This window comes from Dermacentor andersoni, unplaced genomic scaffold, assembly GCF_023375885.2.
Source record: "Dermacentor andersoni unplaced genomic scaffold, qqDerAnde1_hic_scaffold ctg00000039.1, whole genome shotgun sequence".
NCBI lineage: Eukaryota > Metazoa > Arthropoda > Arachnida > Ixodida > Ixodidae > Dermacentor > Dermacentor andersoni.
In genome coordinates, this window is record NW_027314752.1 from 2,193,578 (window position 1) to 2,216,074 (window position 22,497).

Here is a 22,497-nt window from a genome sequence, read left to right on the forward strand (position 1 = left end):
GAAGCACCACGTGCCGTCCTTCTTAACCAACAGCACAGGTGACGCTCAGGGACTCGAAGAAGGCTCAGTGATGTTTTTATCGAGCACTTTGTTCACTTCATCTTGAATTACTCGGCGTTCCGGCGCAGAAACTCGATACGGTCGTCGGTGAATAGGCGCAGCATCGCCAGTAAGAATCTGATGCTTGACCGCGAGCGTCTGGCCTAAAGGGCGATCGTTTTAGTCGAAAATATCGCAGTAGGACAATAATACTTCGCAAAGGTCTTCAGCCCGCATAAAGGACAGGTCCGTCGCAACCATTTTCTTTATGTTGGGATCAACGCCCGAGGCTGCCGCGAGGGGCATGCTAAGGTCGCGAGAACCATCGGTCGATAACGCTGCCACGTATTGGTCGCCGAGACAATCAATGGTGGCAAGGCAAATACCTTGCGGTAGAATTTGCTTTGCCAATGCAAAGTTACAGACAGGCATGCGAGTGTTGTTCGCAGTAATAGTAAGTATACTGTGAGGCACGGTGACGTCATACTGTATTGGGATGTCGGGCAGAGGAGTGACGAGGTACTCGCCATCAGGAACTGGCGGCAGGCGAAGAAAGCCGGTGGAGCGTAAGCGGCAGTGGGGTGCGTCAGAAGGTTCTGCGAGCATCGGCAACTCAAGGCGAATGGTACTGGAAGAGCAGTCAATAAGAGCAGAATGGGCGGAGAGAAAATCGAGGCCGAGAATGAGGTCGTGGGGCCAATGAGAAATTACGGTGAAGAGGACAGGAGTGTGACGGTCGGTGATGCTGACACGTGTCGTACACATTCCGATGATAGGCACAGTACCGCCATCCGCAACCCAGACGCCGCGTGCTGACGCTGGGGTGAGGAGCTTGTTCAGTCGTCGTCGGAAGGCAGCACTCATAATAGAAAGATGTGCTCCTGTATCGATGAGTGCCGTGACAGGATGGCCGTCAACGCCAACGTCAAGAAGGTTTCGGTTAATAGGTAACGTGAGCAGAGGACTTGAGGGCAGGGTCGACAACGCAGCTTCACCTCCAAAAGCTGCAGTGCATAGTTTTCCGGCTGGGTCTGGGAGGGGATAGGCGGCGAAGAGAAGCAGCGGGGTTGGGGCGAACGAGACTGGTGGCGTCGAGGTGAGGGCGAGCGGCTGTAGCGAAGGTTCGGAGCAGGGGCATCAGCGGTAGCGGGTTCATGGCGGGTGGCGTAGGGTACAGAAGGTCTAAGGTGCGGGAAGAAGTGGCGGCGTAAATCCGAGGAGACGGTGGCCATCGGTTTCGGCAGTGACGGGCGACGTGGCCGATGCGACAAAAGTGGAAGCAGATCGGCCTGTCATCAGGGGTACGCCATTAGGACGGGCTGCGGCGAGATGTGGCAGAAAAGGACTGCCGGGGACGAGGTGGGCCGCTAGATAACTGGGGAACGCTGGGTCGAGACGTGGAACACACGGTGTCCAGACCCATGTTTTGAAATTCCTGTCTGACGACGGCCTGAATCATCGCAATGGTGGTTGCTGGCGGATCTGGAGCCGTTGTGGAGAAGGCTGACGAACAGGCGTCCTCAAGTTCGCGGCGAATAATACGGGTGACGTCGTCACAGGTGGTGGTCTGACGCGGTCGAGCTTCACATGTCGACGTAGCAGCAGTGTTGGGTAGCCGCGCAATGTGGTGTGAGATACGGCGGATCTTAGCCTGTTCAAGGCGACGGCATTCTTTTGTAATGGCGTCGATAGTCGAGACGCTGCCGGAAACAAGCGAACTGAAAGCGTCATCGGCGGTGCCTTTTAGCACATGTGCCACTTTATCTGCTTCGGACATATTATCGTCAGCTTTACGGCATAGAGCCAAGACATCGAGGATGTAGGAAACGTATGGCTCTGTAGATGACTGAACACGAGACGCAAGAGCCTTTCTCGCGGCAGCCTTGCGCCAATGGGGTCGCCGAACAGTTCCCGTAGCTTTTCTTTGAAACTGTCCCAATTGGTTATGTCGTCATCATGCGTTTGGTACCACACGCGTGAAGTGCCACTGAGATAAAAGATGACATTGGGGAGCATAACCGTTGGGTCCCACCTGTTATTAGCACTGGCGTGTTCATAGAGCTTGATCCAGTCGTCAACATCCTGTCCCTCCAGGCCAGAGAACACACCTGGGTCACGGTGTGGGGCAACCGTGATGATTGGAGCAGTCGGACAAGCCGAAGTCGCTGCAGAGGCGCGCTCGTAACCGGGAGGCATGGTGACAAGCTCGGTCTGCCGACCACTTCGGAGTTCCGTGGTGAGGACGGGAATCGCTGGCCTCCACCAGAAATGTTACGTGTGGAAAGACAGAGACGAAAGATGCTATTTACACGCTATTTACGCTGGAGCCAGGCAGCCAGGCTGACCCTCGCTCGTGCCAAGGGCACCGACCAACTTCTTCGTCATTCTAGCGGTGGCTCGTCTCTTGAGCATCGCTCGATGATATCGTAATAATATATTGAAATGTGGTTTATTGCAGCTCGTTCGAGGGATCCCAGGTAGCTCTTTATAAGGAGTCCTGGCGCTTCGCTTCAGCAGCCCGTGCTCGGGTCTCGCGCTGCAGCCGTGGCAGTCCGCACAGCGCCACATGCATATTACCCACTACAATTGCCCCCGCGGCGAAGAGGAGCCATCCTGCGACCTAAGGTGATGACACGATAAGGGGGTCGGGGCACGGCTTGAGGCGGCTTACCTAAACCGTCTCGCGGCCCCGGCGGCGTCTGTCCGAAGATTGCGTCACAGGTTCGACCACATAATTTACAGGCGATGTACCCGCGACGATCCGGTACGGACCCTGATATTTCGGTGCAAGCTTTGGGCTAAGGCCTGGAGATCGGAAGGGCAGCCGAAGCCAGACGTCAGAGTCCACGGCGAAGGACGGTGTGAGTTGCTCGTTGTCACGGCGATTTTTGTGGATTCCTTGGGTATCCGACGTAAATGAGTGAGCCAGTTGGCGGCAATCTTCAGCATGGCGAGCAACTTCGGAAAGAGGGGTGAAATCAGAGGCATCCGGATGATATGGTAGTACGATGTCGAGGGTAGTGGATGGTTCACGTTCATAAAGGAAAAATGGTGAGAAGCCTGTGGTAGCCTGAACGGCGGTATTGTATGCGTACGTCACAAAAGGGAGGACATCGTCCCAGTTGGAATGATCAGACGCAACAAACATGGTGAGCATGTCATCCAAGAGTGCGGTTAAATCGTTCCGTTAGACCGTTAGTCTGTGGGTGATACACCATAGTGGTGCGGTGATAAGTGCGGCACGCGACGAGTAGCTCATTAATAACTTCGGGCAAGAAGACATGGCCTGGGTCGCTGAGCAGTTCTCGCGGTGCGCCGTTCAGTAAGATGAAATGCCGTAAGATGAATGCGGCGACGTCGCGAGCAGCAGCCGAAGCAAGTGCAGCAGTTTCAGCCTATCTTTTCAGGTGGTCTACTGCAACAATTATCCAACGATTTCCGTTAGCAGTGCATGGAAGAGGCCCATAAAGGTCAATGCCAACTCGATCAATGGGACATGCAGGACACGGTAAAGGTTGGAGAGGGGCTGTCGTGTGAAGAGATGTCTTGCGTTGCTGACGGGCTGCACATGACCGAATGTATTTGCGGACATAAGAATATATGCCGCGGCAGTAGTACAGCTGGCGGAGCCGCCCGTAGGGTTTTCAGGACGCCAGCATGAGCTTGTTGTGGGTCGGCGTAGAAATACGTGCATACGTCGGAACGCAAATGGCGAGGGATGACTAGCAGCCATTTGCGACCGTCTGGCTGATAGTTTCGGCGGTACAAGATGGCGTTACAAGGGCTCGAAGGCATGTAGGCGTTGAAGAACTGTTAAGTATGTCAATGAGAGACGCAATCCACGGATCTTTTCTCAGTTCAGACGGCATGTCAGTAACAGCAAGCGTAGCAACCGGGCACTCTATGGGTGAGGGTGGCGTTTCGTCGGATCGCATGGTCGAACGGGAGAGCGCATCTGCATCAGAATGTTGGCGCCCGGATCGATAGATGACGCGAATGTCAAATTCTTGGAGCCGAAGAGCACAACGTCCAAGACGCCCCGAAGGGTCTTTCAGTGTCCAGCAGAGCGCGTGGTGGTCTGTCACAATGTCGAACGGACGGCCATACAAGTGAGGTCGAAATTTGTTTAAGGCCCAAACTATAGCCAAACATTCTTTTTCTGTAACAGAATAATTGATTTCTGCCTTCGTGAGAGCACGACTCGCATATGCGACCACATATTCCGGAAAGCCGGGCTTGCGTTGCGCAAGGACGGCTCCAAGACCGACGCCGCTGGCGTCCGTATGGACTTCGGTCGGTGCACTCGGGTCGTAGTGCCGTAGAACAGGTGGTGAGGTAAGCAGACGACGCAAAGTGGTGAAGGCTTGGTCACATGCCGGAGTCCAGTCGCGAAGGTCCCCAGGGCCAGCCAGAAGCTTCGTGAGGGGAGCGAGGATGCAGGCAGAATTGCGCACAAAGCGTCGAAAATAAGAGCAAAAACAGACAAAACTTGGGAGCTCTTTCACTGTAGTCGGCCGCGGAAATTCTGCGAAGTTTGTCAGGGTCGGGAAGGACGCCGTCGTTGGAAACGACATGGCCAAGTATCGTCAGCTGCCGGGCTCCGAAGCGGCACTTTTTCAAGTTAAGTTAAAGGCCGGCGGTGGTAAGGCAAGTAAAGACTTCGCGTAGACGAGAGAGATGAGTGGTGACATCAGGGGAGAAACCTACCACGTCGTCTAAATAACACAGGCCCGTCTTCCATTTGAGGCCTCGCAGAATGTTATCCATCACCCTTTCGAATGTCGCGGGCGCATTGCAGAGGCCGAATGGCATTACTGTAAACTCGTACAGGCCATCAGGCATAATGAAAGCTGTCTTCGAGCGGTCGGATTCATCCACTGGCACTTGCCAATAGCCCGATAGCAAGTCCAAAGAAGAAAAGAATTCAGCACCGTGTAGACAATCCAGGGCGTTATCTATGCGCGGTAGAGGATAGACATCTTTTCGTGTAATCTTGTTGAGGCGACGATAGTCCACGCAGAAACGAATTGAGCCATCTTTTTTCTTAATGAGTTCTACGGGCGACGACCAAGGGCTGCAGGATGGCTTGATAACACCACGGTAAAGCATGTCTTCAACTTGCTCGGTGATGACACGACGCTCGGTGGATGACACGCGGTACGGACGCTGGCGTAATGGTGCGTGATGTCCCGTATCAGTGTGGTGAGAGACGGTACTTGTGCGGCCTAATGATGCTTGGTTCCAGTCAAAAGAGGCGTGAAAATCATTTAAAGGAGTTATTAGCCGCTCACGTTGTGTCGGCTCTTGGTCATCGGCAATGGAGCGACAAAAAACATGCGGTGGTACTCGGTTCGATGGCACATGCAGTGTCAGTGCTGTTACGTTGGAAGTATCTACGTCGTCGGCAATAGGGAAATGCAGAATAACGTCAGCGTCCACAGTCTGGATGGTACCAATAGTCTCGCCACCGTGCAAAGCCAAAGTGTACGAATTTGGATTAGAAATCAGTATTTCTGCAGCATCATAGTGAACCGTGAGGAAGGCAAAAGGCAACAATATAGGCTGGCGGCAAATGAAGACGGCAGCGGGTGAAAACATGACCGTCGCTTCGTCAAGCGGTGCGCGTGAAAGAGGGACAAATACAGCACTGTGAGGAGGAAGGTCAGTATCTGAAGCTACACAGATCCTGCTGACATCATGAACTGGAAATTCGTGCGATGGCAAATCGCACAGAACGGAGAACTGAACCTCAGCATGTGCACAGTCAATGACGGCGTGATGGCGCGACATAAAATCCCGACCGAGAATCACATCGGGGGAGCAGCAACTTAACACAAAGATATCAATGAATACAATATGTCTCGAATTAGCATCCTGGCAGTGCACATAGCGACTGGCTGAACTTGTGCACTGGCTGTTCTAAGCAATAGTACCGAAGGCATGATGGTCACTTTTCGTAATGCACGACAAAGCTTCTCACTAATCACGGATACAGCAGCACCTGTATCGACGAGCGCAAGAGATTTGATGCAATCAAGGGACACTTCAATAACGTTAGCGGGGGAAAAACGAGGACTTTGATGTTCCGACGATGACGCAGTTCGTGCCTCAGGAACTGCGGAAATCAGTTTTCCGCCTCAGTAGTACATGCACGGGGCCTACAACGCATGGGTGAGAGTGAGCGCCGACGAGGGGAAGGCGAGCGACCAGTACCGTAGACCTGTGACTGCGGTGCTGGCATGTCATCAGCAGCGTAGACTTCCGGTGGTGATCGTTGAGGCATACGGAATGGTCGGAAGCCGGAGCTGGGTGGTCGCGGGGTGCCCACGAAGGACGGCAAGCGCCGGGGGCAGAAGCGCGCTACATGTCCCGGGGTACCGCAGGCGTAGCATATTGGGCGGTTGTCAGCAGCGCGCCAAGGGTTTGTACCCTGCTGCTGTGCACGGAAAAAGGGAGCCGCCGGCTGGCGAGACGAAGGCGGAGGAGAGAACCCCGGCGGGCGAGGCGCTGAAGGCGGAGGAGAGAACCCCGGCAGACGAGGCGCCAGTGCAAGGGCTTCAGCATACGTGAGAGGTGCGGCCACGGGAGCCGGCTGACACGGAGGTGGAAGCGCTTCGGTCACTTGGTCTTGAATGATCTGTCGGGTCGCTGGAGCCAAATATTAAGAAGGCGTCTCCGTGGTCGGCAAAATCGAGAGCTGTCGCGCGATCTCCTCGCGCACAAATTCTTTTGTTTGCGTCAGCAAAGTTGTGTGGTTGTCGCCAATACGCAATGCTGCTAACGAATCTTCCGTAGATAGTGGACGCCGAGCTAAGATGCGTTGTTTCCGTAGCTCGTCAAAACTTCGGCACAAATTGACAATTTCGGCCACAGTACGCGAATCCTTCGCTAATATTTGAAAGGCGTACTCAGCAATGCCTTCCATAATGTGTTTTATCTTGTCCTGTTCTGCCATTGACGGATTCACGCGCTTACACAGGTCAATGACATCTTCGATGTAACTTGTGAAAGTTTCACCGTGATGTTGCACACGCCCCCGTAAGCGTTGTTCTGCGCGAAGCTTTCGCACAGCGGGGCGTCCGCACACCACCGAGAAACTTGTCTTGAATGTGCTCCATGTTGTGAAATCGTGTTCGTGGTTTCGGAAGCAGGGGTTCCCGACGCCGGTTAAGTAAAACAGCACGTTGTGCAACTTGGTGACGTCGTCCCACTTGTTATGCTGGCTCACCCATTCGTAAGATGACAACCAATCCTCCACGTCATGATCATCGGTGCCGCTAAATATGGGAGGATCACGCTGGTGCAACGCACTGGAAACGATGATCGCCGGAGGCTGTGGTGCATCTTCCTGGGTGGCTTCGTCAGGCATGGTCGCAGCAGTCGGTAGCGTCCGGCTACGGAGTTCCAGTTTCCGAGGTTACCCAGCAGCTCTGCCAAATGAAATGGGGTTTATTGCAGCTCGTTCGAGGGATCGCAGGTAGCTCTTTATAACGAATCCTAGCGCTCAGCTTCAGCAGCCCGAGCTCGGGTCTCGCGCTGCAGCCGTGGCTGTCCGCACAGCGCCACATGCCATATTACTCACTATATATATATATATATATATATATATATATATATATATATATATATATATATATATATATATATATATATATATATATATATATATTGATACAAGGCAGACACATTTAAACAACGCGCGTAGGTTCGTGCGCCCCCTCAAGACGACAACGGCGAATTGAAGGAAAAGACGACGAAATAATGGCACGTGTTTTCGCCGCACGCACTCGCATCGCAGGTGGCCGTAGTCGGCGTCTACAAGAAGACGACGAGGTGAAGCGACGCTCGAGAGAGAAGAAGAAGGCCTTCCTGATCTTCCGTTTAGAAAGCGGCAGTGCTTTTTAGTTACCCCAGGGCACAAGTTCGCCCACAATAAATAGTTGTGTCTGGATTTCCTTAACTGTCCGTTACAATATATATATATATATATATATATATATATATAGCGAGGAACAGCGAGAGGTCAGATCTGCGGTTTGCCCCCCACTCTAAAAAGACTTATTACGCCACTGCGTAGCACAGCTCACTACTCCAACTTCTTCAGATAAACGCACACACACAAACGGCATTCTGCGCTCATGTAACGGTGAGTGCCATTACCTCTCCTCCTTTTTCTTACCCTCCACTTGCTTCCTGGAGTGCTTGACTTCACTTGGGTTCGTTGGATCAACAACGGGCCTTAGCGGAGCACGCTCTCTTCTTTACTGGGCCTTAGTACTGGCCTTAAATTAAGTGTTTTTGCCTGCCCTCCTTTCGGCGGCGGCGGCGGCCACATCGCCAACCGAAACGGCCATTAGAATGAGCCGATAACAGATTACGCTGTAAAATATTAGCGACTTCTTTCACGAGCAGAAAGGCTCAACCCTTAGCCTCACTCGCATATATTTCTTTCTCTCTCATGAACTTATAATAAATAAATGTTTTCTTTTGTTGAACGTGCTTATAACCTGCTTTATTGTGTGTGCAACGGTGAATGACCTTTACAACGTAGTGACCTTTATAACGAAGAATCTTGGAGGTCGCGAGCTTTTCGTTATCAATCGTCTGACTGTAAAAAACTGGCGCCCTACAGTTACGAATTTTAACTTGTTCTTTCAAATGCAACTAACCTCGTCGATGAGAAAAACTATTTCGCCTCGTCCATTCATTTTGGCAGCAGCTGCAGAGCCAAAGTTTCCACTTAAGACCATTAGTAAGCAATTTCTCTTGGTTTCTTCCAACTGCTGCATAAGAACGTAGTGATACTTTAAAGCTATCGTGTACTCTTACATTATCTTCGTCTGACGCTTCACGCAGGAAAGTTCGTCCCGGCCACAGCATTTTCCCTACACGACGCGGGTGACTCGCTGCGCGTCAAGATCAAGCTTAAGGGCGTCGCCTTCGCCAACGGGTTCACGGACCCGCCAAGCATGATAGACTTCGGCAGCCGCTTGTACCAACTGGGCCTTGTGGACCGGAAACAGGTCGCCCACTTCGACCAAAAGGGAGACGTCGCTCTGAGCTTTATCAATGACGGCCGCTATTACGAGGCTGCCTTCGTGGTCAACAACCTCATCTACAATCTGCCCAACGAATACTATAACCTCACTTCCGCATACTTTAATAACGTGACTGGCTATGAGAGTTACTACAGCATGCTCCAGATCAAAGACCCTCCGGCTGTCGCATCGTACGGGGACTTCGTCCAGACGCTGGCGGTGCGGCGAGCCCTTCACGTTGGTGAAAACGCGTTCCGAGACCGGAAGGACGTCGTGACCTACATGATAGGCGACATCGTCAAGTCGGCAAAATCTTACATGCCAGTGCTGATGGAAAACTACAAGGTCCTGATGTACAGCGGTCAGCTCGACATTGTCGTGCCGTACACCACCACGGCTCAATTCGTGGCGACGATTCCTTGGTCCGGGGCCGAGGCTTTGTCCGCTGCGCCGCGCAAAATTTGGCGCTCGTCCTCCGAGCCGTGGTGGCGAGCATCGGACTCTAATTATGTGGTGTTCGGCTACACTCGACGCGCGAAAGGGTTCAGAGAAGTCATGATACGTAATGCAGGTCATTTCGCGCCGCACGACCAACCTGAAGCAAGCCTGGACATAATGACAAGGTTCATTTTCGACTTACCATTCGCCGATGGCGAAAACGTATCCCAAAGGTAAGCTGTCTAGATGCTACTGTCGGGAGGCGCAACACAAAGAAGGAATAAACATTTCTGTTAAAATATTCGCGCTTTGGTGCCGCTTGGTTGTCTTGATCGAGAACTTCGTCGACAAAGCCGAACGGGGGCCGTATTCACGAAAATGCTTTTACCCTAGAAATATTCATACGATCATGCATGCCAGCCAATCAAGATGTAGGGCATATTATTAGTGAAACCTGCTGACTAATAACTAGCAGCACTTACGAATTAAAACCTTTGTTAATTCAGCCACTTGGTGCGGTTTTTCGTAAGGACTGATTTTTCTTGCATTTTGCTTATCTCCATCGGTTCCGACAATGATGCTCAATCACCGGGATCGACCATTTCGAAGGAGGGAGGGACAGACAAACAGACAGACGAAGGCAGGCTCAAAACGACTGAAGTAGGCAAAGAATGCTATTCACATCATTACTTTACATGTTCACGCTCAGCTGACGCTGTTCTTGGTGTATGCCTACAAATACCTGGGTTGTTCAATAAAGGCTGAGATTGGTGCTTTGAAATCTTAATTTCTGAAAATTATTCATTGGCACTTCTTTCTCTGTCTATGTGGCCCCCAGTAAGCGAAATGCACTCGTCCCACTGCTTCTACGAAGGCCAGATAACATGAGTTAAGGCATCTTTTGACGCCTATTCAAAAATCGCCTTCAATGTCCTAACTATACATTGTTCCACGTCGAAGCAATGCACGTAGTTGTGTTTAGGACTGCTCGGCACTTCTGCTAGTGCGCAGTGATGCGGAAGAAAGACAGCGAGTCGTTTGCGAACGTTGTTCTATGGTGAACATTGAAGTAAACTTAAAGAACCTTAAAAGAATATAAAGAAAGTTAATAAGCTGCGTAACGGCGGTCAGCATGTCCACACATGTGTACACGAGAATAAACAGTTTCAAGTAGACGCAAGCTGAGAGGCTCATGGTTCCGCCGTCACGGCACTGTAGTATCCCCGTGCTTGAGTCGGCTGCGACGACGACACGTTTAGGCCCCTTCCAGATCGGTTCTCAGGGCGCACGTCCTGCTGAGGATCACCAGCGGCAGCCTAGAGACAGCACGGCCTCGGTGCCCGGCTCGTACGCCACTCGTAACCTTCGTGCGGCGGTCGCACGTGAGGACAGCTCAGGTGCGGCAGCGTATCCAGCTTTTCTGGACACGAGGGTTTAGTTCGCGTGAGTGCCACCACGTGTCGTACTGACCTTAATCTTTCCAAACTTCCCGCGGTGACGCTTGATGACGTCAACCAAACAAAAATAACATAATTAAAAGCTGTCCCTGCGCATTGAACTTCGCCACAATGCTTGTCCCGCCGGCGTTATCAGTGTTCTTGATAGAGCGTAGCCGCTCGTCGCCTGGAAATGACTTATCATCCTAAGTGCGTTTAGTCGCGACGAGTGATGATTGATTCTGGGCTTTTGATACGGTTGTTTTTCTTCTTTTTCTTTTTTTTCTTTTCCTTTTTATTTTTGTCTTTTTGATGCTACGGAGTAAACAAGCTAGGTTAAACGAGGGTCGCAATGTGGCCTTGTTGGTAATGCATGTTGGAGCGGTGTACGGTAGCGCGATTAAAAGACGGGACAAAAGAAGACACACGGGGACAGACACAGCGCTGTGTGTGTCCCTGTGTGTCTTCTTTTGTCCCGTCTTTTAATGGTGCTACTGTACACCCCTTCTATGTTAAACTTCAGAAGCACTCCGTGGCAGCATTTCTTCAGTCCACACATTGTTGACGTCCGAACATCGCACAGCGTCTACGACAGACGTCGTCGTGGACGGCTTTTGATTTTGTCCTATCGATTTCGTCAAGATCAACAAGCGCCGTAGTACTTGATCTTACAGTCTTAAAAAAAAGAGAGTCAAAAGAGGGTCACGACTACCTCGACTCTCTTTTTTCAGTCGCTAACCACCTTTTTTTCCAAGGGTAGTCACAAAACGAAGTCGGGAATGACGCATGAAATGGATGACTCCCGTGCTGCTTGAAGGGAGTCAGTGAAAGGCACATATGATGTTATAGGTTGCAGCGAATGTGGATTCGTTGGTTCACTCAATCAAATAACTGATCGACTATACCAAAGAAAACAGCATGATATGTAACTACCCGAGTTCAACTCTATAGCCGCAGAAAGTAAGATGCGTTTCATGCAGTGTTGTATTACTGCATAATCAGGATAGCAAGAAAAGCGAATTGTTTTTTTTTTATTTTTCACTAAGAAATAATTGAAGCAGGATGGTACAACGCCAAACTCCAAAAGTAATAACACTGGTTGGTATACTTATGCAACACACTGTACATTAATATGTATTTTGTATATAAAGATACCTTAAAGGGGAGGGTGAGTGCACAATATTGATTGATCATGCACAGAATGGAAAAAACAAGAAAAAAAATACAACACGAATATACACACAATGTCAACAGAACACAAACTGTGAAGTACACCACTTAGAGTTCATAACTAAAGCTAAGCAAATATTACTATTTTTTAATGAAACAACACTAATTCACATCTGGGTACCACTTTCCCTGCCAGATAAAGATCGAGGAACTCTGGTAATACTTCATCTTCTGGCTGCGCCGCACAGACTACATTGCGTTTAGATACCTTAAATGCTTATCGATGTCTCCTGAATTCAACAAGTCCCATCTTGTCTAACAAGAACAGAACCTCATCCTGAGCCGCAAAAATACCTGCAATCTGTGCACATTGTGGGTCGTCTGCCTAACCCGTCGTGGTTGCTCAGCGGCTATGGTGTTGGGCTGCTGAGCACGAGGTCGCGGGATCGAATCCCGGCCACGGTTGCCGCATTTCGATGGCGGCGAAATGCGAAAACACCCGTGTACTTAGATTTAGGTGCACATTAAAGAACCCCAGGTGATCGAAATTTCCGGAGTCCTCCACTACAAGTGCCTCATAATCGGAAAGTGGTTTTGGCATGTAAAACCCCCATAAGTCAATTTCGTCTCCCTTGGCCATTAAAAGCACATCTCCCACATGGTATGCCATTTGCGGCATAGTGACTGACTTTGCCTGCCATACGTTACCTGCAGGCAGGCGCTCCTCAATGTACGTATGTAAAACAGATCTTCGCACAGGTTTCAGGCCTGACATGGTGTGGCGTTGGTTGAAAACAATCTCACGGAATTCATAGCTTTGCGAAAGCTGGTGAAGCTCTGCAAGTGTTTTACATATGTTTTTGAAGTTTGTCATCTTTGATGCCTTGAACCTCATACGCCAGATTTGTTTCAGTGGTCCGAAAAGAGAGATCATACGTGGGTAGTGCACAAGGTAATTAATTTAGGGATTATGCGGGCTTCTGGGTAGCGGGTAACGAAAGAACGGAGAAATTCTTGAATTTTCCCCTCCATATTGCTACGGGATAGTATTTCCAATGACGAAGAGCCGAGCAGTAAGAAGACGACGACGACAATTGGAAGCTAGCGCGGGCTGTTGCCTCTTGGCCAACTGCGCCGTATTGCCTTGTAAATATACTTGCAAATAGCTTTTCGTCGGTGTCTTCCTACGTAACAATATAAACAAGAGACTCTTAGGGAAGATCATCAGACAAAAGCATGCCTACAACTTCTCTGAATAGGAGGTAAACCTCCCAGCCTTCGTTTCCCTCTAGAATTTTAGAAGCGAAAATCTGAGGTAACAGTCCGAAAAGGCACCACTTCTGTGAAGCAGTACCCTTTAGAGGGGTATTGCCTCGTACGAAGGCTTCTGTGGGTCGTGGTTGTCTGTCAACGCTTTAGATTTAGAATCTAAAAAACGTTGTGGTCTGTTTGTGCAATCATTGCGGCCACGATGGAATGTGCAAACTTCGTGCACTGTTCTGCAAACCCCTGTGCAAAAAAACGTGCAAACCGCTGCTCTGTTCTTGCTAAAATTTTGTAGAGCGATCGCACGTTGGCGTCGACTTTACACTTGGCACAGTTCTGTGCCTTGTTTGTAAGAAAAAAAAACGCGAATTTGCCTGCGCCCATGAGGCTGCAAACAGCTGCCGTAACGACGCAAGCATAAACCAGTGTCGCCGCCTGCCGTCAGCTTTAAAAAGCAGCGTCTTACGGAGGACGGTCGCCTGTACCAAGAGCAGGCAACACGCGGCAGCACTCCCTGATATGCTGCTTTCTGCAGCTGACGACAGGCGGCGATACAAGTTTATGCTTGCGCCGTCGCGGCAGCAGCTCGCATTTTCATGAGCGCCGGTAAGTTTGCATTAAAAAAAAGATCAGGCAATTAACTGTGCTAAGTGTTATACTAAACGAAGTAGACACCAAAATGTGGTCGTTCTGCCAAATTTGAGCAAGGATAGTGCAGCGGTGAGCGAAAAATGTTTTGCGAACGCGCGCAGCGAAATATTCAGGACCCAGCAGATGACTTACGGCTTTCATATTTACTTCGTCTTTGGATTCGCAACTATGAAAAGCGCGGCAATGGCTCTGACGGCACCTTGCAATCTACGGCGGTGAACGAGTATCTAAACGCGAGTGGCATTCCTCTCTTGCTTGCGTTACGCCTGTGAAATCCGACAGCGGTGGCAGCATGTCGTCCGATCCGCCTTCAACCGAACGCTCGCCGACTGATGCGGAAGGAGCGGTTTGCCTCTTGCTTGCGGTGCGCCTGTGAAACGTGACAACGGTGGCAGCATGTCGTCCGATCCGGCTTAAACTGAACGTTCGCCGACTGGTGCGGAAGAAGCGGCTTGCCTCGTTTCGCAGGGGCCATCAAAGAAAATCGTGAAGCTCACAGGCGCCCGGAAACTCGCCGACCTCCACGAAAGCCTGCGGACGGGAGGGTTCGTGTACCTGATGACAGGCAACGATCTTCTAATACAGGTGAGCCTAAATGTACTGCGCGTTATGGAGCGCAAAGAGGATTTGGTCATTGTTTGGTTCATATGGGCAAAGTAGCAACAGTATGCGTAGCGGAAATGTCGAGCACGAATAATAACTGTTCGGTTGCCGCGCGTTGAACTGACAGATCGAGTGTTACGAAATTGCTCTGTGTCACTTCACTGTGCTGCCAACTACTAATATTTTTGTTTCGTCGCAGCCAATGCACTTGACCTTAAATTGAGAAGTGTAGTGCATACTTGCCCGTACGAACACAACGTTGCTCAGCTATAATTATTGCCGTGTCGAGAAGCCGCAAGGAAACTAGCCTTTTCAGGACTTCCATTTTCTGAAAACTTGTGCAGCTGGTTTACTACTGATATTGAGGTCAGGTGTGCAATCGCTTCCCTATCTCTGGTAGGAGAGGGAGTAGTAACAGCTTCAGTCAATGTAATGGTGCTTTAGTTAGCATAACTGGTCGCAGTATGCCATATTCTGCAAACTTCAGCAACGTTTAACTAATAAAACAGGCAAGGCGAGGAAAACGGACTTGTTGTTTGCCTGTTCAATCTTTGTCGTCATTTGTGCGCTGCAACATTCACGCAGCAATGAAGTTAAATTGAACCAACTGAGGAAAAAAAATTACTGGCATTTTCAGCAATAGGACTATGAAAACCTTGGGCAATCAGCAATATGGGTCTATCTTTGTGAAATCATCTGTTCTTATACACTGATGGTTGCTGACATTGCATAAATAAGCTTAGCCTTGTTAGCTTAATGCGTCCTGTACATAGCTCACATATGGGCAGCAGGATTAGTGCTGTGCTTTGCTGTGATGGCTCTAAATAACAAACCTGTTTGGGACAGTACAGCAACCATAAAGAAAGGCTGTTTAATTAATCAATGCCTGTTCAATGTCCACAGCTTCACTTCTAACGTGCGAAACTATTGATAAACCATCTGGGTGTGCTTTCAGATCTTCCAACGACCGGTTCCAGTGCTACATCGACATGGGTGAAAGCACGACGGTCTGTGATGGAGCATTGATTAACTTGGTTGTCTCCCCAAGCCACTCAGAAGCATCAGAGGCACAAAAAAAGCCGTATGCACCCATCTTATTTAATCTGTACTCATGCATTAACTCTGTATAACATTAAAACCTGTCGTATGCTGGAAAGCTATAATACCGGTATTTGAGCAGTACTTTAAAGAGCCCCTCACCAGGCCACATAGCTAATTTAATTATATGCTGGAAGTTGTTAGGTGCCCTCTTGGGAGCATTCTACTGCAAAAATTTTCAGATTGGCTCATTAATAGCTGAGATAGAAATATTGCAGTTCCGCAAACCCATTATTTAAGGAGGCGAGCATCACAGCCAAAAAGAACGCTTGGATGCCCCTTGCCAAGCCACTAGTGGAGAAAAGGCTGCATGTTGTTCCATACATGCATGAAGTGGCCCACAATATAAAGAAAGTGGCCAGCCGGTACGAAGTACCTATTATTTTCTTGGCTCCACGAAAGCTTACTGTCCTGTGCCCAGCATCTCAGACCCACAGAAGCTGACCCTTTGTGGTAAAAATCATACAAGGCCATATGGGACTTGCGCGGTCGCTATGGTGTACGAAATTCCACTTAATTGCGGCAAGGTGCATATCAGCCAGACAGGCTGTTGCACCAACGATTTGGCAAGGGAACATGAGCTGTCTGCCAGGAATAAAATTAATGCACATTTGCCTATGCACTGCAATTACCGCACGCGTGAGCCATATCTTTTCCATATCCGCATTCTTGGTAAAAGCAAAGATTGTCTGCATGAGAATTAATGGAGGCCTGTTTCATCAACATGAAATGTGACGCCTATGCCAGTGATACATCTGTGGCTTGAACTGAATTGAACGACAGTTTCTGCACTGTATGACTGAATAATAATGGGCAAACTTGTTTGAGTATTGCGTGCAAACATATGTGCGCACATGGCCACCTTCACCTATAAATATGAACCTCTTTGCTTTCAGTAAAGCAGTAGCAAGTGACACTCATTCCTGCCCTAAAGCTTTTTTCTGCCCCTGGTTGTGTCTTAATTTTGGGGAATAAGCTCATGGGAATTTAGTAAACAAATAAATGCATGCCATAGGGGCAATTCCACTATGTAAAAATAAAACGTTTTTTCCCCCTAATATTTTTATGTATCTATATAGTCCTAGTTCCACTTTTATAGCATACCACTGCCCTTGTTAAATATTGGAATGCTCTGCTACTAATAGATATGACAAATAAGGTGTATTTATGAAAACATAAAAACAAAAAGCTGCAAAATATTTTTTTTAATTTTGTGCAGTCTAGACAGCCCACATATAACTGATGATATATGAAGAGCTTAAGAAGCACAATCATGTTTGTGACTCCTCGGTCCTTCCATATCACCTTTCAAAGTCTTATCCGACCCTGACATTTGTATCTATCTCAGTAGCTCAGATTTATGTAATGCTGAGGGAAAATTTGACTTCCTGTTTGAAATAATAGCCATGTTTCACAAAGAAGCTTATAAGCAAAGGCACCAAGAAGTTATCAGAAAGAATACGTTCATTGAAATTTAGTTCATTAGCCACCAGAAATATGATAGGGAGTTAATAATGTTTGGATAAACACAAGCGGTCTAGTTTGTGTATTTGAGAACCAGAATGTTTTAGTATATTTTTGTTCTATCAAATCATCCTTGGCCTTTATCTGACCTGCTTTTGTTCTCTGTTTCTGGTCCCAAGACAATGCTAGTCTGGACTTGGCACTTTATGGCACAGTATTTGTCCTTCACAAAGCAATACCTCTGTAGACGATGTAGCTGCAACAAGTTTTCCTCAGAAGGAATGTTTGCAGGTGCGTCACTATGGTTGCCTATTTCACCTTGGTGGGGGAGCTTTTTGCTCATGGTACCAATGTCTGTGAAGGGACCAATAATGCACCTTCCTTGTGCATGGTACCAATGCGAAAAGGGGGAGAGGGATCATGGTGTATTGGTAAGGAGGTATCTGTATAGGGGGTGATAAAATTCCTCTTTAAATTTCGTTTTAACATTCATGCTGTAATGAGTCAGTTGTCTCAGTCAGTGATTTTTGCTGTTCGTACATCATTATTCTTGAAAAGCAATGGGCTCCATTTGCCATGGCAAATGTGGCCATATTTATCAAGAGCCCTTCCTGTATTCTTAGCGCGTCACTAACTATATAGTAGGTAAATTTGAGCATGTGCAGTGATAGTCTGGGATACCACATCTTTTGTTTTTCTAGCACTGGATTTTGTTGTTGATTTCAATGAATACTTCTCTTTTTAAGGCTGTCTGGTAGTGCGGTTGGACATGCGGAGAATGCAGTCAAAGGACAGTACAAGGAATTGTCAACGTACACACTGCCTCTGATGCCCATTGACGTTGCTGCACACCTCTGAAATATTACAGCAGGAGGCGTGCCTGACAATCTTCAAAAAAATTGAATGGATTGCCTACAATTCGTCATCTCAGACAATGTAAGTCACAACAATTACCTGGATGCATTGGTCAGCAAAATAATGAGAACACACTCACAAAAATTCTATTCAGCCGGGTTCATCGGGCTAAGACCTACAGAAATTCGTCTCAGTCGGACTCACTGAGACTCACTTTCGAGATCAGTCTGAGTGAGTCGACTCATGCATCAGTTTGCCAACCTATGCCAGATGTAAATAAAGTTGGGATAGAATGTACTTGATGAGAATTCATTCCACAGTAAATGTCCCAATTATGATCAGTCACGCATTTTTCCCAACCTTGTATTGCAATATGCATGGTAAGCACAATGTTAATTAGAAAGCGTATTACCCTCCATCCTCATGCGGTTATGTCACTAAGGCAAGTGGAAGGTGTCTATAATCAAACAAGTTTTTGTTGTCTAATTCATGATTATAACTTAGTTGCTGCGTAGTTCCCCTTGAAAACGCTCGATAACCGAAGGGAAAAAATTGTTTTCCTAAAGCTTTGCATTGGGGCAGTGAACAATGTCCAAATTGTGTAGTGCCTTTTTAAGTGTTTAGCAGTATATAGCATTGTTGGTTCGAAATGTTTTTATCACTGATGCATCGTTGGCTACTTCTGAATTACAGTTCACTCATGACCTCGAAATTTAAATATTCAATGGCAATGTCGACATTGCAGCCCTGAGCCCATTTTCTTTATTCTGGCTAACAACACGAACCCTGACACCAGCAGCGCTACATTTTATGCGGGTATATAAATACCAAGTGAATTGGATGGAAAGACAGATGTGGCTAGATGAATTCGTACAGTGCTGCGTGTTTCATGTGAAATATGGGGGTTTGGCTACCAGGAGGGAAAGACAGTCATGGCTAGATGAATTGGTGCAGCGCTGCATGCATCATGTCGAATTTGTGGGTTCGGTTACCACCAGCAGCATTTCTTCTACTTCCATTCCTTTTCCTTCACAAAACACAGTCATGAAAGCTACAGAAAGGTTAACACTCAGTCATAATTTATGTCATGCTTCAATGGAGCAATATCCTCCGCGGTTTCCTTGCCATGAGTCTTGGGTTAATGAGTGGGCGAGGGCGCTAGAATGACGCGTTGAATAAAGCTTCTTTAGCTGCTGGTTACAGTTCTTATAGGTAGTGTACACCACAAAGGTAAACGGTACATAGACAGAAGTGCCGACTGTCAACTGAGATGTTATTCAATGTGCCGAATTTACACAAGCAAGTGAAAGAGCTATCTGAAAAAACATTAACTTCTGAAGATAGAACAAGAAAAGCAGACGAGTGGGCAAAAAAATGAACTACGCTGGAAATTGAGATACAAAAAAATATGATTGCATCACAAATACAGGCCGTGCACGTGACTTCCAAAAAAACTTTAGCTCTTTTTCTGATAGGGAAGTCAGAAAGGTATCTGCAACGTCAAGCGCAAGATTTGGCATGTTGACTTCACATAAAAGGTTGTGTACGAAATTTCTCTTTCATGCGGCGCTTGTCATATGGGGCAGACTGCCAGATGCCTTCATGAGAGGTTGTGCGAACATGCATAATGTGCGCAATGACAGAGAAAGTTTTTTTGGCACATCATACTAGCATGCGTGGCTGCACTCCTTTGTTTGAAAGATTGTCAGTTATTCACAAGCACAGGGATGGTCTTACCCATATCATACTTGAAGTAGCACAATTGGCATGGGAGCAGAGTGCATGCATCAGCAAGCCATCCATTGCCTTATCAGAAAGAGAGCTCAAGTTTCTGGGAAGTCAAACCTACAGCGAGCATTTTTTACGCAACTCTACATTTCTTCGTGTGCCTCTTGATGGTCTGCTTTGTTCTCCTTTTTAGTAGTTATTTTTCAGATAGCTGTATCACTATTGTGTGTATTCAGCAATAAAACCTTCATTGGTAGTCAGTGCTTGTGTCTACGTCCTCGTTCAACCTTTGCACTCTACACTCACGATAATGGATCAACAACTAGCTTAATAAGCTGCCCTTTTAAATTCTTATAGGAGATACTCCTTCAAGTTTGTATTCATGGCTAATTTTCCCTTGTGTGCATGTTTTAGTAATAAGCTAATTTGAAATATTAATTAAAACCTTTTATAACATCTTGTTTGGTGAAAGTATCTTAAGAGTTTGTGAACTCTGGTCATGATTATCTGTTTATCTTGGCTATTGCAGGACAAAAGGATTAAATGTTACCCCTGTCCTGTGTCAAATCCATCTGATTAATTCTCTAACCTCGGTCTTGTCACGCACCTAATGCTTTCATGGTGCAGTTTACTTAAATTCTCCCATCTGATGACTCACAGTTCAACTGTTTGATATTATTTCATGGAAATGGTTGCGCTTCAGTGCTTTTGCATATTGTTTCTTGTGTATCGTTTGATGTCGAAGGTTGATGTATGCTTTTTTAAACATCAGGTACCCAAATAAATTGTGCAATGTTGCTGCAAGGAGCCTCGTAAACCAGTACCCAGCACTGAGGGACACATTGCACCTTGGCCATGTAAGAGCATTTTCTTATAACTTTTTTTTATTTCTTTTGCACTTTTAGATGTTAAGCATATCCAGGCAAAGGCAGCCGCATTTCGATGGGGGCATAATGCAAAAACACCCGTGTACTTAGATTTAGGTGTACGTTAAAGAACCCCAGGTGATCCGAATTTCCGGAGTGCGCCACTACGTCATGCCTCTTATAATCAGATCATGGTTTTGGCGCATAAAGCCCCATAATTTTTTTTACATTAAACATGCTGCCAAAGGCTTTCTTAGTACTTTGTAAAGTTTATGGCCATCCTTGCTTGCAGCTGTTCAGGTCTGTGTGCTTGTGATTGAGTAGAGATTTGGTGGTTTTAAAGCTTTGCAGCTTAACTAAATATGAAGATATCAACAGCACTTCTGCATCTGACATGCATATGGCCAGCTCTTGTAAAATTAATTGCATGATCAGCTAAATATGTATTTGGTTAAATAATATATTTTTGTACCTGTAGCCGTTTTGACCAACACCAATACTGAAAGTAATTCTCAGATATTGTGTTGGAAGGTGTGCTAAAATAGCTCACTTGGTGCATTTTGGAACATGAAGGAAACAGTGCAAAAAGCAAGCTAAGGTTAGGGCAACTCCACGTTTAACTGTACTATGTTTGCAGTTTCTTTCAAAACCTGAAAACTGGAAGTCATTGAACTTTTGATTAAGTATGTAAAGTCAATTGCTTTCATTTCATTCCAGTTCTCATGTTATATGTGCCTAAGAAACAAGTACAAAAACATGCGAAAGTGAATGCCACCAGGATGCCCTGAAGTCGATGCAGAAGTGAAAGCAAGAAAGGCAAGCGAAATTGTAACACATGCTGAAAATCTGGATTTTGAAGACAGGTGATCAGCTGCAAGTTTGCATGCACATTTCACTAGACAAACTGACTCTCCTTTCTTTGTTATGTGGCTTAGTTGAAACATTTAGTTGCTTCTCTTGATGTACTTGTACGTTTCATTTACATTTTTTCTTTAACAAATGCAAACACGCAATCCAGCTATAGCAACTATATCTGCAATGCTGTCATCAGAGATTTTGTAGGTGATCAAAGAAGCAAAATATCATATCGCATCGCCAGCTTGAACCTAGAGTGAAACATTAGTTCAAGATGTAGTGGTGGATGCATTTATAGACTAGTAATACAGCATTCGTACTGTAATGTATATTGATATACATGCTAAGATGTAGTGAAAAGTGTGTGGCTATGCTGCTCTGACACTTCAGTTGTTTTAACCCTTCATTGATGAGTTCTGCATACGGCATACCAAAAAATATTATTTTTCTTGCTGATTTTTGGCATTCAGTAAAGTTTCTTGTTAAATGTATTGAGCCAACACTGAATGACTGGCAGCAAGTGTCATTTGTCGGTTTAGAGCAGGAACACAGGATGGGAAAAAAAAGACATCGGACTCGTTTTCTTTGGAAAGCACGGTCAGGGGAGACAGACCAGTGCAAGATCTGCTGTAGTGACCTCAGACACACAATGCAAAGAGCTCTCTGCACAGATTCCAAACGCAGCCATGTCGCTTGGGGAGAAGCCCACTTCTTCCCCCATACTACTAAAGGAGTTTCTACAAAATATCCTTTATTTTCGTTGATTATGCTTATTCTCAATGTATTTTGCACATTTAGGTATAAAATAATTTGTTTTGTATTTATATGCGTGGTCATTAAAGGGTTAAACAAATAAAGTGGTTCCAATGAATGTGAATGTATAACTTTAGCGACTCTAGTCGCAATGTGTTGATCATTCCACAATCTTTGTGAGACCACGAAACAGGAACTAGGCAGCATGAAAATCACTCAGCAGTACCAAGAAGGAAG

General features: G+C 47.1%; 1 protein-coding gene and 1 long non-coding RNA gene across 2 annotated transcripts; both read left to right on the forward strand.

The window, feature by feature from the left end:
- The first annotated feature begins 4,411 nt into the window (after positions 1–4,411).
- Positions 4,412–9,752, forward strand: LOC126526497 (probable serine carboxypeptidase CPVL). The gene is made up of 2 exons (XM_050174418.2): positions 4,412–4,458; positions 8,852–9,752. Exons 1-2 carry the CDS (start codon positions 4,412–4,414, stop codon positions 9,750–9,752), a joined length of 948 nt encoding a protein of 315 aa, XP_050030375.1.
- Positions 9,753–14,220: 4,468 nt separating this feature from the next.
- LOC126526445 (uncharacterized) lies at positions 14,221–20,805 on the forward strand. Its single transcript, XR_008611407.2, has 3 exons — positions 14,221–14,623; positions 17,950–18,139; positions 20,559–20,805. It is a non-coding gene; the product is annotated as an uncharacterized lncRNA (long non-coding RNA).
- The last annotated feature ends 1,692 nt before the right edge of the window (positions 20,806–22,497 follow it).

Excerpts from the sequence above, each read along its gene's own strand:
- LOC126526497 (XM_050174418.2), top strand. The coding sequence starts at position 4,412 with ATGCCGGAGTCCAGTCGCGAAGGTCCCCAGGGCCAGCCAGAAGCTTC. Across the intron at positions 4,459-8,851 it reads CAGGGCCAGCCAGAAGCTTC|CTATCGTGTACTCTTACATT; the intron begins GTGAGGGGAGCG and ends GATACTTTAAAG.